The sequence below is a fragment of the Gymnoscopelus braueri genome, assembly GCF_963280865.1.
Source record: "Gymnoscopelus braueri genome assembly, chromosome: 3".
In the NCBI taxonomy this organism is placed as follows: Eukaryota; Metazoa; Chordata; class Actinopteri; order Myctophiformes; family Myctophidae; genus Gymnoscopelus; species Gymnoscopelus braueri.
Genome location: NC_137612.1, coordinates 13,652,425 through 13,670,296, shown reverse-complemented (window position 1 = coordinate 13,670,296; position 17,872 = coordinate 13,652,425). Strand labels below are relative to the sequence as shown.

The window sequence follows — 17,872 nt, the reverse complement described above, 5'->3', positions numbered from 1 at the left end:
CCCTATTTTATACATAGGCTATTTGAAAAGCTATTTGTGAGCTTGTAGATCTGCTATTTTCAAATATTTAGCACTTTTACTTTTGGTACTGTAAGTACATTTTGATGCCAATACTTTTGTACTTTTACTCAAGTAAATTTTGAATTCTGGACTTTTACTTGTAACAGAGTATGTTTATATTGCAGTATTGGTACTTTTACTTAAGTAGAGAATTTGAGCACTTTTTCCACCACTGCACGTGGTGAATGAAAAATGCTTGTAAACAGCTAAACCAGAACCAGATCCTTTTGGCGGAAAAGGGGGCCGCTGTAGCAACAGTAGCAGCAGTGCGAGTACCTTGGTCTTCAGCGACGAGTGACGCGTGACTGAGTTGAGGATGCTGTGGGCGCTGACCGGCCGCTTCTCCCCCCCGCTCTCCTTCACCAGGGCCCCGCCCACTGGGAGGGACGCCGTTCTGACCCCGGCGCCGGGGGCGGGGCCGGGTGGTCCGCTGCTCTCGCTCTCAGAGCCGCGGAACGTCCGGCTCCGGATGCTGCCCGACTCGGGACGTTTCCTCATCCTCCACAAAGAGACAAGTTCATTAAAAACCCATTAAAGACCTGAGTTTGTAGTTTTAATGAGTTTGTGGTTTTAATGAGTTTGTAGTTTTAATGAGTTTGTATCATTCGTACACCTGGAGAGGCTGCGTTGCAACAAACAAGGGAATTTAACACATTGAGTACCAAGGACGTAGATCTATGTTGTTTCAAATCCAACCGTTGAGTGCCATAAACGTAGATCTACGTTTTGTTTTGTTTTTTAATGGGGGCATTTTCCGATCGCGGTAGAAATGTTTTTGTTCCAGTGGATAGACGGGGCCCTACCCCACCCCCCGGACACTTTTTGTTTACATCCGCGTGCACGTCGTGGCTTCTGCGGCTCTCCAAAGATCGTCAAAACACGGTAAAAACGCTGGCACTCTGAGGATGATTTGGATGCATAGTACATGGTAGCTCTGGTCCAGAGCGTTAGTGAGTTCTCTCCAACGCCCTGCCAGACCCTGGGCTCCGCGCACGTACAAGGAATTCCACTGCCCTGCGAGGGCTCCAACAGTAGTGAAAATAAGCAAAACCACTTCACTGCTCACCGAAACAAAGGCTGTTTTGTGTTGTTGAAAGTCTGTTCTCGGAGGTGGGAGGCCTCTCAGCACCCCACCTTCTCTGTATAATACACTTTTTGGGCAGAAAATAAAATATGCCCGCGAGACGGAAATTATTTTTATTTACTCCACAGTGCCCTCTACAGATCTGGAGGATTTGGACTTTCAACAACACAAAACAGCCTTTGTTTCGGTGAGTAGTGAAGTGGTTTTGTTTATTTTTACTACTGTTGGAGCCCTCGCAGCGCAGTGGAATTCCTTGTACGTGCGCAGAGCCCAGGGTCTGGCAGGGCGTTAGAGAGAACTCACTAACGCTCTGGACCAGGGCTAAGTACCTGGCACTCAATGTGTTAACAAGATTTGAGTACATGTGGGGTCATACTACAGGTCAGCTTGACTCTGATGTATGACCGCTCTGCTCTGTTAGATTGTTAACACATTCACTGCCAGGTATTAATTCATTAATTAATTCATCCAAAACTGCCAGCGTTTTTTTTACCTCGTTTTGACGATCCACGGAGAGCCAGGGAAGCCACGATGTGCACACGGATGTAAACAAAGGCTGTCTGGGGGGAAGGGGAGAGTCTCTTCTATCCACCGGAACACCGGATCTATTTACCGCGATTGTCCATTTTGTTGTTATCGGTTCAGTTGAATATTATGGCTCGTTTTCACCAACAACAAAAAAAAAGAAGAAATCCGAGCTAGATGTGTTTTTCTACATCTCATAACATAGGAGTGGACGGACGGAAGTGAATCTTGTCACATCCGTTCATTCCTTCTCTCGCAGTCAAGGGATCATTAACACATTGACTGCCAAGATATTAATGTGTCCAACTTTTCCAGGGGGTCCCCAGCTAAAGTAGTCAATATAGCATCACAATCATTTTAACCACTTTAACCATATTTTATACTTTGGCTATTAAAAAATACGAAAACTTAAAGCGAAAATTTTAACTAATATCTTTGCTTCTGGGGGTCCCTGGAACAAAATATTTTCAGATAGGGGTCCACTACATGAAAACGTTTGAGCACCACTGATAATATCAGTATAGCAACATTTTACAGAAATGTAAGAAGACTGTTTTAGAATCGGCCTCAGATCTTAATGGGTTAAAAATATGTGGCTTCTTCCGCCAAGGTTCAATTTGAAGGTTGTATCAGACACTAATCTGTGTCTGATACAAGCATTGGTGTGGTGTGCAGGGGGTTAAAATAAAGAGTAAAGAATAAAGTATAAAGAATAAAGAGGAAGTCTCACTTGTTCAGGTTGGCCAGGTAGATGTCAGCCACATGGGCTCCGGTTGGAGAGGCAGCGCTGCCCCTGGTGGACACTCTCTCCTCCAGCAGGTCCCGGTCAGGCTTGGGGCTCCCTCTGTCCCCGTCAGGCCTGAAACACCACACATACAACCAGGGTTATTATAGTGAAACACCACACATACAACCAGGGTTATTATAGTGAAACACCACATATACAACCAGGGTTATTATAGTGAAACACCACATATACAACCAGGGTTATTATAGTGAAACACCACACATACAACCAGGGTTATTATTGTGAAACACCACACATACAACCAGGGTTATTATAGTGAAACACCACACATACAACCAGGGTTATTATAGTGAAACACCACACATACAACCAGGGTTATTATAGTGAAACACCACACATACAACCAGGGTTATTATAGTGAAACACCACACGTACAACCAGGGTTATTATTGTGAAACACCACACATACAACCAGGGTTATTATAGTGAAACACCACACATACAACCAGGGTTATTATAGTGAAACACCACACATACAACCAGGGTTATTATAGTGAAACACCACATATACAACCAGGGTTATTATAGTGAAACACCACACATACAACCAGGGTTATTATTGTGAAACACCACACATACAACCAGGGTTATTATAGTGAAACACCACACATACAACCAGGGTTATTATAGTGAAACACCACACATACAACCAGGGTTATTATAGTGGAACACCACACATACAACCAGGGTTATTATAGTGAAACACCACACGTACAACCAGGGTTATTATTGTGAAACACCACACATACAACCAGGGTTATTATAGTGAAACACCACACATACAACCAGGGTTATTATAATAACTAACTCAAACTTTTTTTTGTTAAAAAACTTAATGTGTAAAAAAAACATTTGAGTTAACAGATCAAAACAAAGTTCATGGTGTGTTTGCTAAACAAAAAAAATTGAGAAAATGTGCTTAGTTTTTGGCAATATTTCAAACATAAGCTCCAGTATTTTGGGTGGATATGAATTCTTATTGTCCAATAGTTTTTAGCCGCTACAGCTTATTATGGAACAGGTTGTCTTACAGGTCTTGCACCACGATGTACTGGTGCGGCACCAGGCCCACCAGGCCGTTGTGCCGGCCCTCCCACCAGTCCTCGGAGGCGCGGTGGTACAGCAGGAGGGAGGCGCCCTTCTTGAAGGAGAGCTCCCGATTGGTCCGTCCGGAGTAGTCGAAGCGAGCGATGGCCTCCAGGGGGTCGGACTCTGAAACGGCCAAGCAGCCTGTGATTCAGCGCCGTGGCCACAAGATGGTGTTGCAGAGAAGCAGGAAGCAGAGAGGAGGTAAAACGGGGGGTTGGGGGGGTTGAGGGAGGGGGGGGGGGTGAAGCTAGGTTAGTGCCAAACAGGTTGAAGCAGTGCCTTTTAGTGACTAAAGCTTTGGTGTCCCTGTTTTGCGCAAACGTTCAAAAAAAAAATCAATTACATTTTCAAAAAATATTGCAAAAATACCCGACCTACAAGCTTGCGTCTAAACGCATCACGTCATGAGGCGTTGTGAGTTTGTAGATCTTGACAAATGACCTTCTTTTAATTGCGGTCCCCTGTGGGCACAAATAATTTTCAAATGGGGTCCGCGGCCAAATAAGTATCAATTCGGAAGCTAGTTGACGAGAAAATGTTTGAGAACCAACTGACATAGTTGACCAGGGGTCCCTCAGGGATCTAGTATTATTACCTTCTACAACAAATATGTTCGCCGAAACGAAAACGAAACGATCTACAACCTCACAACGTGGCGTAAATGCAACGCATTGTAAGCTTGTAAATCTGCCATTGTGTCACATAATGTCTCCCCCCAGAAAAAAGAGACGCTATAGGGTTAAAGTGGTTAAAGTTTCTCACAGCAGCGTATAGTAAACAGATTAGAGGGAGAGGCCAGGTTTGAGTTGAACCCAGACAATGTGAGGAAGGCAGAGTGAGGTTCTGACAGGAGGTTAGAGAGAGAAACTGGCTAAATGCTTTCTGAGAACCACTGGTTTAAACAATAATACCAATATTTACTAGCAACTTTACAGGAAAACAAGCCCAAAGTCGCTTATAATAAGCACACATGGCAACGCTGCTCCATTAGTGCCACAGCAGCAGGGGGCGTAGAGAGCATGTAAAGTGTTGTTTGCGTGCGTGTATTTTGTTTACGTACCATCATCACTATTCTGTCTGACGGAGACCGTGTCAGGGGCAGGTTCGTCCACCAGGGGGGGCTCACAGTGGGGACTGTCACTGAGGGAGAGACACAAAGGGACAGACAGACAAACAGACAGACAGACAGAGAGAGAGAGTTAGCAGTGGTTCCCAAATAATGGGTCGGTGCATAGAATTATAACATATCTCTGCTGTCGGGCAGAAACCAACCATGTCCAAAATATTAACTTTCCAGGAAATGAAAAAGAAATTCATGTTTTTAACCCATTCAATCCGGGAACGCATCTGTGTCACAAAAATTGTGAAAATGTGTGCAAATGAGATTGTCTGAATCGACTTTGTTTGCGCTCGTTTATGTGCTAAATTCACCGTATACAAGTCAAGTCAATGAGGAGCATATTTTGAATTATCAATTTCTAAACCACTAGAGCAATTATTTTTTAATTTCTTGTCCACCTTTGGAGTTACATCATGGCATGGTAACTACACAACCCTAACCTCTACCAAAGCGGTCTGGCCCTTTAAGCTATAATCATTTTAGGGACCCACAGTTTGGGAAGCAGTGAGTTAGAGCAGAGCAGAGCTGAGATGTGCTGAGATGTGCGTGTCAGGGGCTGAAAGACAACATGTGTGCCTATGACTCACTGCCTGACATCATATTTCTCTATTGATTGTGACAGCCACGATAAGCTCCCCCCCCCCTCCCTCACCCCCTCGGCACGGCCTGGTGTTGAAATCATAACCTCATCACTCTAGCAAACGTTCGGAATCCTTACAATTATTTTTTCATGTTGATGAATGCAGTGCCTTTCTCAGCGAGCACGTAAGAGAGTGTGACAGAGATACAGTGTGTGTGTGTGTGAGAGAGAGAGAGAGAGAGAGAGAGAGAGAGAGAGAGAGAGAGAGAGAGAGAGAGAGAGAGAGGAGAGAGGAGAGAGAGAGAGAGAGAGAGAGAGAGGAGAGAGAGAGAGAGAGAGAGAGAGAGAGAGAGAGAGAGAGAGAGAGGAGAGAGAGAGAGAGAGAGAGAGGAGAGAGAGAGGAGGAGAGAGAGAGAGAGAGGAGAGAGAGAAGAGAGAGAGAGAGATACTCTGTGTGTGAGAGAGAGAGAGAGAGAGCTAGAGATGAGCTGGTCTTTGATGTGTTATGAGAACCAGAGCAGAGCTTTGCTGCATCAAAGCTCAGGACAGTGACAGCGGGACAGTAATCCATCCTGTCTACTGTAGAGAGACACTACACTAGTAGAACCACCTGAACCACTTAAGCCCATTCAAAAAAACAGATCTACAAGCTCATGTGTTGTGACGTATTGCGAGCTTGATTATTATAAAAAAAAAATCAAGCATAGTCGTTATCAAATGTATCGTCGGGGTGGTTTGTTTACTGTATTGTTGGAACACAGTTCTTACATGATGTGATCTCACATTTCAAACAGAGTCCAGAGGGAAGCACGACACACATCCCAACACAAACCTTTCAGGTGCTGAAGAACAACAAGACGTACATTACATTAGAGGAATGTACAGATCTCAGGTTTCTCCATGGGAATTACAATACAAAAAAGTGACGCCAGGACTTTGGTACTCAATTGGAAGTTGCTGCTGCAGCGAGGCGAGCCCACAACAAGAGCTTGTACAAATAATTGACAACAAGTAGGCAAGGCTAAGAGCAAGGGTCAGGGTAGTGTTTCCTGAAGAGGTGGGTTTTCAGCCTGCGGCGAAAGATGGGCAGTGACTCTGCTGTCCTGACATCAGTGTGGAGTTCATTCCACCACTGTGGGGCCAGAACAGAAAAAACGTGACCGTGTAGATCAGCCACAAGGACCACTGAGCGACGAGGCAACCAGTCGCCCCGAGGCGGCAGACCGAAGTGGTCGGGGCAGGGGTGTAAGCCTCGACCATAGCCTGGACTACAATGCAAGTTAATGAGGAGCATATTTTGAATTATCACTTTAAAAAAAATATATGTGTTTTTGGCTTTTTGCCTTCATTGATCAATTTCTAATCAATAGAGCAATTATTTTAGATTTCTTGTCCAGATTGGGAGTTACATCATGGCAAGGTAACTACACAACCCAAACCTCTACCAAAGTGGTCTTGCCCTTTAACACATCGGGTGCCAAACACGGTAAAAAAAGTGTTTTCAGAGAGTAGCGCTTCCACAAGGGGGGGCTAGCGCAGCTCTGGAATCACCCACGGTGACTCTAAGGAAGGGACAGATGGATCACCGTGCCAAAAAACATGGCTCCCCGTCCGCTCTCGTTCTATCTCCTTGATAAAAACCTCTGTATCTCCTTAAATTTTTACAGTGGGGAAAACGAGTCATTTTCGATGGGCGATTACTGCGTAATGGCAACTTGCATGAGAGATGTTATTGTTCCAGGCGTTAGCCAGGACCATCGATCGTCGTGCACGCATCCATTGTTTGCGTGTGGGTGCTCGCCGTGGAGTCCACAGCTATAAACAGCACAGCGTTACAAACGGTGAGATCTCTGGCACTGAAAGTAATCTGTTTTAACCCATTGATACCTGGAACGCATCTGTGTCACTTTAGATGTCTTTGGCTATTCAAAAATAGCAGATATACAAGCTCATAGCGCGGCACCGAGTGCCGCGCTATGAGCTTGTAGATCTGCTATTTTTGAAAAATCGTGAATTTTAATTTTTTAGATTTTTTTTCAAAAAACTGTTAGGATTTAGATTTTTTGAAAGGTCTTAAAGGGTTAATAAAACGCTGGCACCCGTTGTGTTAAGCTTGTCTTCTTGAACAGATAACAGAGAATCTTCAGTCTTCTATACGGTGCTGTGTGAGGTTATCAGTGGTAGAGCGGTGGCTCTAGATGATGATGTCAGAGCATCTGGTTCAGGTTTGCTGTGTGATGTTCTACAACGTGTCCCGTTTGGAAACGTCTCACACATGTCCTCCAAGGACACATGAACGGCTTCTCCTCTGTCTGGAGCCTCGTTACGGCTTTTTATTAGAGAGCGCCACGCTGACGTTATTGGACAGGACCATGCTGAAACTATATTAACCCATTAAGACCGGGAACGCATCTGTGTCATTTTAAGATTTGAGTTATAACCATTATTTTTAGACTTTGGCTATTCAAAAATAGCAGATCTACAAACTCATAGCACGGCCGCGCTATGAGCTTGTAGATCTGCTATTTAAAAAAAACTCTACATATTTTTTTAATACATACATATTTTTGGAAACAACATTTTAAACTTTTTTAAAAACATTTTCAACTAAATCTTTGCTTCTGGCACGTTGTCCCTGGAACAACATATTTTGATGGGGATCGGTGGCCAAAAACATAACTTTGGGGGTCCTTGACAAGAAAAAGTTTGAGCACCACTGAGCACCACTGATATAGCAGTTTTTCAGAGAAATTAAGGCATTTGTTGAGACATTTGACAGTTACAAATGTTCGCTTTAAAACATATATATTCAAAGATTCCCACAAATGTTCAAGATTTTTCAAAAATAGCAGATCTACAAGCTCATAGCGCGGCACCGAGTGCCGCGCTATGAGCTTGTAGATCTGCTATTTTTGAATAGCCAAAGAAATCTAAAATGACAGATATGTGTTCCCGGTCTAAATGGGTTAAGAGCTTTTGGAACTTTTGGGATTTCCCAAGTAATGCCCCAAAGGGGTAAAATCCTCCATATTCATCAACATTTCATGGTTATGTTTTTTATTATATGGAGGAAGGAATAAGATGATCTATGGTTGTGTTGTTTCCCGTCTCCTTTTTCATCTGATAGTGTGTATTGTTAATGGTTTAGCCGTTGTTGTCTGGTTCTTGTATTTGAGTTATGCATTCTTTTTCTTTAGGGTAACATTAAAGACATAAAAGTGAAATAAAATAAAACAAGTCAAAGAAAGATGGTAAACCCCTGGGGGGGGGAGCAAAAAGACAAAAAGCAATTGGAAATCTGGCGAGGGAACCCACTTGTGATGTCACTTCCAGGTATTAGGTCTATAAACTGTAATACCCAATAAAACCAAACCAAACAGACTCAACACTTTAAGGGTCCGTCCGCGACAAGCTCAATAACTATAAATGATGTTGTTTTAAATCCATCAAGACCTGGGACGCATCTGTGTCATTTTTTGATTTGAGCTGAAAAGCATTATTTTACACTTTGGACTATTCAAAAATAGCAGATCTACAAGCTCATAGCGCGGCACCGAGTGCCGCGCTACGAGCTTGTAGATCTGCTATTTTTGAAAAATCGAGAAAATGTGTGCAAATCTTTGAATATATATATTTTTAAAGAGAACATTTGTAACTCAAATCGTTGCTTTTGGGGGGTCCCTGGAACAAAATATTTTGAGATGGGGGTCCGCGGCCAATACATATTATTTTGGGGGTCCTTGACATGAAAAAAGTTTGAGAACCACCGACAGCAACATAGGTTTTTTTTCAAAAAACTGTTAGGATTTAGAAGACATTTTGTAGAATCGGCTTCAGGTCTTAACACATTGAATGCCAAAAACGGTCCGGACCGTTTTTGAGGATCCAAACGAGAAGTGCCGAAAACGGTCCGGACCGTTTTTGACCCAATTCTATTTTTATACATGTGGGCCACGTGGGGCGCTAAAACGAAACTTTGACATCACCCAAGGAGTTTCTGAGAAGAAGAGGCTGGATCTGGCTCCATGTCAAAAATCCTTCCGGTCGGCGTTTTCAATGTTATCTCCTTGACTAAAAGCTTAATATCTCCATTTCTTTTTAACGTGGTGGAAACGAGCCGTTTTCGATCGGCGATCACTCTGCAATGGAGGATCGCGTTAGAAATATTATTGTTCCAGGCGTTAGTCGGGACCCTCCGCCGTCTCGCACGCACGCTTTGTTTACATGCACTTCCGCGTCAGGGCTTCTACAGCACGAAACGTATAACGCAAGTGGATGGAAGAAATGCAGGCACTCAACGTATAATATTTTAATAAACCTCTGGCACCCAATGTGTTAATGGGTTCAATCCATCAAGACCAAAAAAGAAAAAAAAACTGAAACATTTCAGATGACTTAAATATGACTACAACTAAATGTAATTCTATTCAAAAGACTATGACTAAAACTAAATCAAAATGTGCTGTCAAAATCAACACTAGTGTAGAGAGCCATGTCTTTCAGCAACCCCCCCCCCCCCCGCCTCTCAACTTGTGGCCCTCACCAGTACTCGTCCCCCGCCCCGGGGACCATGTAGACGGGGCCCTGCAGCTCCTGCGGCCCGGGGAAGATGGCGTCGTGGTGGATGATGATGGTCTTGATGAGCTCGTTGACGTGGGCCTGGCAGGACACCTGGTCGTTGCCCTCGGGGACCGACATGAGCGTGGGACCGAAGCAGATGGCCAGGTTGTAGGGGTCCATCATGTTGTCCTCACTGTACTGAGACAAGCTGTGTGGGGGAGGGGGGGGGGGGGGGGAGGAGAGGAGAGGAGAGGTTAGGGAATCACGCATAGACTCTCATCCTCACACACACACACACACACACACACACACACACACACACACACACACACACACACACACACACACACACACACACACACACACACACACACACACACACACACACACACACACACACACACACACACACACGCAATCCTATTGCAACACCTCATTTATACAATTGTGTGTGTGCGTGTGTGTGTGTGTGTGTGTGTGTGTGTGTGTGTGTGTGTGTGTGTGTGTGTGTGTGTGTGTGCGTGTGCGTGTGTGCGTGCGTGTGCAGGAGGGCAGTGGGTCAGACAACACGCTGATGTATGGACGGTCGGCTGGTTTAGACATTAGCTGTTGTGTGATCTGTGCAAGAGAGGAGACTGATGACTGTGTGTGTGTGTGTGTGTGTGTGTGTGTGTGTGTGTGTGTGTGTGTGTGTGTGTGTGTGTGTGTGTGTGTGTGTGCGTGTGCGTGTGTGTGTGTGTGCGTGTGACTAAGCAGGGGCACCGAGGGTCTCACTGTAAATCACTTAACCATGAGGATGAACCCCCCCCCCCCATACTCTTCACTCTCCTCAGTGTCTATTTGAGAATATGAGAGTGTGTAACATTGACCCAAATGGACCCGTAAGGGTCTCTCTCCCATTCGGAACCAGTTTTTTTTAACACTCAGAGTTAAATAAGATTTTACAGTGTGTGAGCTGGTTCTGGGACCAGCGTGTTTACCCAGGACTCTCACATTACACCCCCCCCCCCCCTACTTCTTATCATCCCCTTTGTAACCTCCTCTTCTTCCCTCTCTTCTTTCATCCTCCTTAAAGCCCCGTTTCTACTTTGTCGTAGGACGACGCGGTGGACCAAAAATAGCCGATCTATAAGCTCACGCATTGTGATATCATCATCGGTACGACGTCAAGAGATTCCCAGTTATTAGAGCATGGCGTCTTATTCTACGGTAAAAACATAAGGATATGCTCAACATAGAGATGCCAGTTTAGTTTTTTTAATTATTATTATTTTTTAATAAATGTATTAATAGGACAGCAGACTGACAGGAAACGGGGAGAGAGAGATGGGGAGTGACACGCAGCAAAGGTCGTCGGGATCGGGACTCGAACCCACAACAACCTGTCATGCTGGCATTGCAGCCTATAGGGTGCCTGGACCGCCACGCTGCGGCCCAGTAGCCTTAGAGATGCCAGGTTGAAAGCGGTTAAGTTTGTATGTGGGTTTTATGACTATTTAACATAACTAGAGGTGCACCTGATGCCATGACGACTAGGGATGGGTATCGTTAGGATTTTTACGAGTCCGGTTCCGGTTCCGGTTCTGCTTATCGGATCCGGTTCCTATCGGTTCCATATTTCGGTTCCAAAATGATTAAAAAAATGTTTTTTTAATAGAGATGCAACGAATGGAAAATTCTTGGCCGAAACCGAATACCGAATACAGGAAACACTTGGCCGAAAACCGAATAGCCGGAAATTATTAATTTAAAAAATATATATATACATTTTTTTAAACGTTTTTTTGTACCATTCATGTCATGGCTGTGCCTCTGTTTTAGAGCTACATGATTATGGCAAAACTTATCATAACTATAATGGTTCCATATTGAGATCAGTTATTTAACACAAACATATTTATTTATTGTGTAGAATTATTGATTTACTATTGTGTAGAAATAAAATATAAATATATAGCCTCAAAACATTACACTGCCATAGTCAAGAAATTAAAACAAATATTGAATAGCCTATCAAAAGGTATTATAATGTCTGCAGTTGCATTATTGCACACAGCCAAAATGCATTAATAATATTAGGTCTGCCATTCCTTCCTTTTGAAGAATTCACTTTCAGTTTCATTTTTGCAAGACACACACACACACACACACACACCCCCCCCCACACACACACACACACACACACACACACCCCCACACACACACAAACACACACACACACACACACACACACACTCAAACAGAAGCGTTCACAGCTGGTGTCAGGGGCGCCGATGACGCGGGGGCTTCGGGGCTAGCGCCCCCACGCTCAATTGGTCATGAATGAATGAATCTCAGATGTCAGGCTCAAACTTACAGTACCACTACCATTACCATTACTATAGCGGGGCGCAGATAGGTGTTAACGCGCCGTTGACACCTAGAACAATAGCTCAGACAGAGAAACGGCTCGCAGCGGGGGGGCGGGGCTATTGCGGCTCGAAAAATCGAACACAACTTTAGACCAGGGGGACTCGGCACCACCATGGCTATGGCTGTGCTAAACATGTTCTGCAGGTTTTGGCTCTGCCCTTATTGAAATGAAGGGTCGCTATGCTGTGTCCCTTGACTCCCTCGTCCTGTGTGCACTAACAGTCACTCACTGCATGCACTGAATACCAGTGGTGGAAAAAGTACTAAAATGTTTTACTTAAACAAAAGTATCAATTCTGCGGTGTAAAAATACTCTATTACAAGTAAAAGTAAGGTATTCAAAATGTACTTGAGTAAAAGTAGTAAAGTATTGGTATCAAAATGTATTTAAAGTACCAAAAGTAAAAGTACTCATTATGCAGAAGGTCCCATTTCACAAGTTTTCAAACGTGTAAAATGTATACAAATTCTTTGAAAATAGCAGATCTACAAGCTCACAACGCGTCGCAAATCTGCTATTTTCAAATTGCCAAAGTATATATACTGTATAAGTGGTTTTGTAATAATAATCAAAATCTACAAAGTAACTATAGTAAATAAAGCTATCAAATAATTGTAGTGGAGTAAAAGTACAATATTTGTCTATATGTAGTGGAGTAAGTAACTATAGGCTACTACTAAAATAAGTACTTTTATTTAAGTAAAACATTTGAGGATGGGACACACTGAAGGATGGGTAGAGTGTTGTTAATGTTGTTTTATGGTCATTTAATGAATTAATTAAGCAAAAAAAATGGGTGGAGGGGGGGGAAGGGGGGGGCGAGTGGTGATCAAGTTCAGCCCCCATGGCCACGCACAAAAGCCGGCGTCCCTGGCTGGTGTTAATTATTTTCCCCTGCGCGAGCTCTTAAAGGGATACTTCACTCTTGGGCCGGGGACACATTTAAAAAAATTATTAAAAATAAATGAAAAAAGTTATGGAAAATTCATGGCCCCCTCACGCATTAGAGTGTCCTACTAATGCGTGAGGGGGCCATGAATTTTCCATAACTTTTTTCATTTATTTTTAATAATTTTTTAAAATGTGTCCCCGTCGGGAGAGTGAAGTATCCCTTTAACTAGCGCTGGTTTGCCAACTAATGTTACACCCTCTGACAAGTGGATTCCAGTTTTCAACAGAAAATCTTGGTTACAAAGTTTGCAGGGTAGGCTGTTCCTTCCCTTACAGTTCAGTCGGTGACTGGTGAGTGAGAGGAGGGGGGTGGGGGGGTGCGAGGAGGAATGTGGCTGGGCTGAGTGCGCTCGGAGAGAAGCAGCAGCTCTACTCCTCCATACAGAGAGACGCAACTAACTGATGTATACTTCTCCATACAACGGTGTTTTACCGGATTTGTGATTTTTGATCAGATTACGTGCTGTTTGTGTAGGACTTCTAAACGCCTTTGTTTGAACGGCTTTTAGCGCGTCTAGGAACCGATATGCAGAACCGAAATTACATATTTTTTATGGGTACCCGGTACCGACCATTTCTTTATCGGTTCCTACTTGGAACCATATTTCGGTACCCAACCCTAATGACGACACATTGAAGTTAGACAACACACTCCATATGTGGCGGTAGCTGCATTAGGGAACTCCTTGGTGACATGAGTGTGACGACATGGGTGCGTGCGTGCGTGCGTGTGTGTGCGCCTTCAGTACTTACTGGTTGAGGAAGGCGAACAGGTATCTCATAACGATGAGTGTCTTGGTGGCCAGAGGCTGCAGGACCTTCCTGATGTGGACCGCCCGCTCCTGGAGAGACTCCATGGCTGAAACAAAACCGAAGTACATCATGACAGCTTATAGATCTGCTATTTTAGCTGCACAACACCAGCGTGCAACTACCTATAACTTAGTCATAACTCTTTCACTCTCTAATCCCATAAACCTCAACCTCTAAATGGCGAACCCAACCACGTAACACTAAGCGTAACAAAACATATTTCTTCATCTATAAAACAACCATTAATCTGTCTATTTCTCAAAATTCTACATTTGGGCATCACAAGTATAGTAACGCAAGCACCACACACACACACACACACACACACACACACACACACACACACACACACACACACACACACACACACACACACACACACACACACACACACACACACACACACACACACACACACACACACACACACACACACACACACACACACACACACAGAGGATAGCGGACACTCACAGACACAGGATATGAGGTCATGGAAGACTTCCTTGGGGAAGAGGGCGTGGTCCAGTCCTCTGAAGTAGAGCTTGAGGACCCCGGCGATGGAGTCCATGTCATGGTCATTCTGGTCCCCGGCCAGGGGGTCCTCACCTGGTCCACACACACACAAAGTTGTTTTGCTTATATATACTTATGTATGTAAATCTAAAATGACACAGATGCTTTCCCGGTTTTGATGGGTTAAAGGGATAGTTCACCCCCAAAATGACTTATTTTCTATGGATTAGTCACCCCATGGAGACTTGAATTAATGGATATTTTATAGTTTTTGTCTCATTCCTAAGCCAATAATTTGATGACCGACCGCTGCCTACCGGTCCGCTGGTCATCAAATTATTGACTTAGGAATGAAACTATCCCTTTAACACATTCCATGCCAGAGTTTAATCTCATAATGTACTCACCAGTGCCAGCGTTTTATTGTTGTTTTTTAGTTTTTTTCATGTCGCCACAGACCTCGCTAAATAAGTTAAAAGTGCGCGTTCATTTGGTTCTAAACACACAGCGGATCCGTGAGAAACGACCAGCGAAAACAGTTTCCAAATCCGTGCCGCCATCTTGAAGCTACAGCCGACCAACGGTAAACAGTGATCAGCGAGGAGAAAAACAACAACCAGAGAAAATCGAGTTTTAAACAGGATCCCAGACAGGAAGCGGATACGATCGAAAAAACCGGAACCCGAATAATTCCGTTTCCGACCGGAAACCGGAAACGGAAATGGATCAAAAAAATTCGGAAAGTGCACCTGGGGCACTTAACATGGGAATCGGCGGTTCGCGTAGATCTACGCGACTGGCACGCTGCGGCTTTAAATAGGTTCGCGTAGATCTACGCGACTGGCATGCAATGTGTTAAGACTGCTGAATGAAAGAGGAGAATGTTTGTGTTGCATGATGGGTAATGTAGTTGTGGTCACCATACCTCTCTCAAACGCATTCTTGATGTCATTGACCTCCACCTGGGAGCCGGACACTCTGAAGATGCCCTCGTGTTGCAGACCTGAATACACCCATTCACACACACGCACACACACGTTATGAGTTCCAGCAGCTCAGTTAGTTATTGAGGTGCGTGTCAGGCCGTTAAGAGCTTTAAAAGTTAACAATAAAATCTTAAAATCAATTCTGTAAAACAGCCAAATACCATTTCTGGTCCAAAAAAGGCCCACACTTTTTTCTCTTTTTTATTTTATTTTAATCTGTGTAGCTAAGTGCTACAAAATAAATAAATAAAACAGGCTATGAATGTCCTGAGACACTTGACATAACAACATGACCAATCAGTGCCCATCAGGTCAGCTGACCATAAGCCAATGGCTGCACAGCGGAGAGGTCCCTCACCATGGCGACTGATGAAGCGGATGCAGCTCTCCACCATCAAGGGGATGACCTGACCCGACTCCTACAGGACAGGAGGACAAGAGGAGGGAGACGCAGGGTTAATTAACCCATTAAGACCTGCAGGCCCTTCTACAAATGCCATCTAAATCCCAACAGTTTTCTGATTTGTTTTGTTGCCATATATCGTTGCTGTCGGAGCAGAGACCTCTTATCTCCATATTCTAATGTTTTGTGTTCTTTCGAAAATTAAAGCCCTACTAAATCAGTGGTTTTCAACTCTTTTCATATGAAGCCTAAAATGAAGGGTCCATTTGGTTTCATTTTACACTCTTAAGAGTTAAAGATCTATAAGGGTCTATTTGGTTACCATCATTTAGCTGGGGACCACCTGGAACCCCCTCAAGAACCCCTGGTTGAGAACCACTGTCCTACTTGATCATACAACAGCGTCACACAGATGCTTTCCTGGTTTAACAGGTTAAGAGGGGAATATAACGTGTGGAGGATGTCTGCACACCAGTCTGCACTTCACACACGCCTCGGTGCACTTCACACACACACACACACACACACACACACACACACACACACACACACACACACACACACACACACACACACACACACACACACACACACACACACACACACACACACACACACACACACACACACACACACACACACAAGAAGAAACGTGGCAGCAGAGAGTACAGTCGGGTGGTGGGAGAAGTGTGTACCCCAGCTGTTGCTAGGAGACGGCTCCAATTCTATTCCCTTTGTTTGTTTGGGGTGGGGGGGGGGGGTGGGGGGGCTTCCAGGAAGCTGTGTGTGAAGACCAGGCCAGGGGGCGGGGTGGGGTGGGCTCAAGGATTAAAGCTAAATAAAAATCTCACGACTGATTCAAATTCGAAAGCATCAAAAGTGGCAGATCTACAAGCTCGAAACGCGGCGCGTTGTAGATCTGCTACTTTTGATGCTTTTGTGGGACGCTGTAGTATGATCAAGTACGGCGTTAATTTACGAAAAAACACAAAACGTTAAAATATGTAGATAAGAGGTTTCTGCCCGACTCCAACGATGTGGTAAAAGCCCAGATATTCCCATAGTTCACAACAGACTATCTGGTTGCTGTGAGTTCCCTCTGCTGCTGAGGACACTGTCGGCCACAAGGGGGCGCCACGTGCCCTGGATTTCCCCCCCATAGTGAAGCTACAGCTGGGATCAGAAGCTGCATATTGTTTCCTTTTGTTGGCACTATTTCAATGACCGTGTGTTTACCCAGATGAAATCTAATAAGTATCAAATGTGTGTGTGTGTGTGTGTGTGTGTGTGTGTGTGTGTGTGTGTGTGTGTGTGATAACAACAACACAAGCACTAATAACGTCTGAGCCCCAGTGCATGCTGGGTAAGCAGCGGGCAAGGGGGCTCTACCGTGAGAAAGCATGTGTTTTGCGTTAGAAACACAGCTACAGTTAACTGTCTGTCCGAGGAGCCAAAAGTCACACACACACACACACACACACACACACACACACACATAAGCACGCACGCACGCTCACACACACGTGCATGCTCACGCACACGCAGACACACGCACACACGCGCGCGCATGCTCAAGCACACACACATGCTCAAGCAAGCACACACACACGCTCACGCTCACACTCATTTATGCACGCACACTCAAGGACGAGGACAAATAATTACCTGTTTCCGTAGAGCTGAGTTCCGTCTTCCACTGTGATGAGAGAGAGAGAGAGAGAGAAAGAGAGACAGACAGACAGACGGGAGAGAAAGAGAGAGTAAAGACAGAGAGAAACAGCAGCACTCTGTCATTATGGCTTCTATTTATACACACACACACACAATTCTGGAAACACACACATAATAATATGCACACGTGTTGAGAAAATCTAAAAACAGTCACAGGGAAAATAATACACTTGACTGCCAACAAATCAAGCTTAAACGCCACTATCGTGTGTGTGTGTGTGTGTGTGTGTGTG

General features: G+C 44.4%; 1 protein-coding gene across 4 annotated transcripts in view; it reads right to left on the bottom strand.

Moving 5' to 3' along the window:
* Positions 1–17,872, bottom strand: part of srgap2 (SLIT-ROBO Rho GTPase activating protein 2) — a 101,176-nt gene that overhangs the window by 6,070 nt on the left and 77,234 nt on the right. For 3 of the 4 annotated variants that reach the window (XM_080423932.1, XM_080423934.1, XM_080423935.1), the window contains exons 12-21: positions 17,574–17,604; positions 15,864–15,924; positions 15,445–15,522; positions 14,478–14,612; positions 13,944–14,049; positions 9,810–10,034; positions 4,627–4,706; positions 3,509–3,707; positions 2,400–2,528; positions 337–559 (exon numbers count right to left, since the gene is read on the bottom strand). In XM_080423932.1, the coding sequence (XP_080280058.1) occupies positions 337–559; positions 2,400–2,528; positions 3,509–3,707; positions 4,627–4,706; positions 9,810–10,034; positions 13,944–14,049; positions 14,478–14,612; positions 15,445–15,522; positions 15,864–15,924; positions 17,574–17,604 (1,267 nt within the window). The remainder of the gene's footprint in view (positions 1–336; positions 560–2,399; positions 2,529–3,508; positions 3,708–4,626; positions 4,707–9,809; positions 10,035–13,943; positions 14,050–14,477; positions 14,613–15,444; positions 15,523–15,863; positions 15,925–17,573; positions 17,605–17,872) is intronic. The other variant, XM_080423933.1, reaches the window with a different exon arrangement.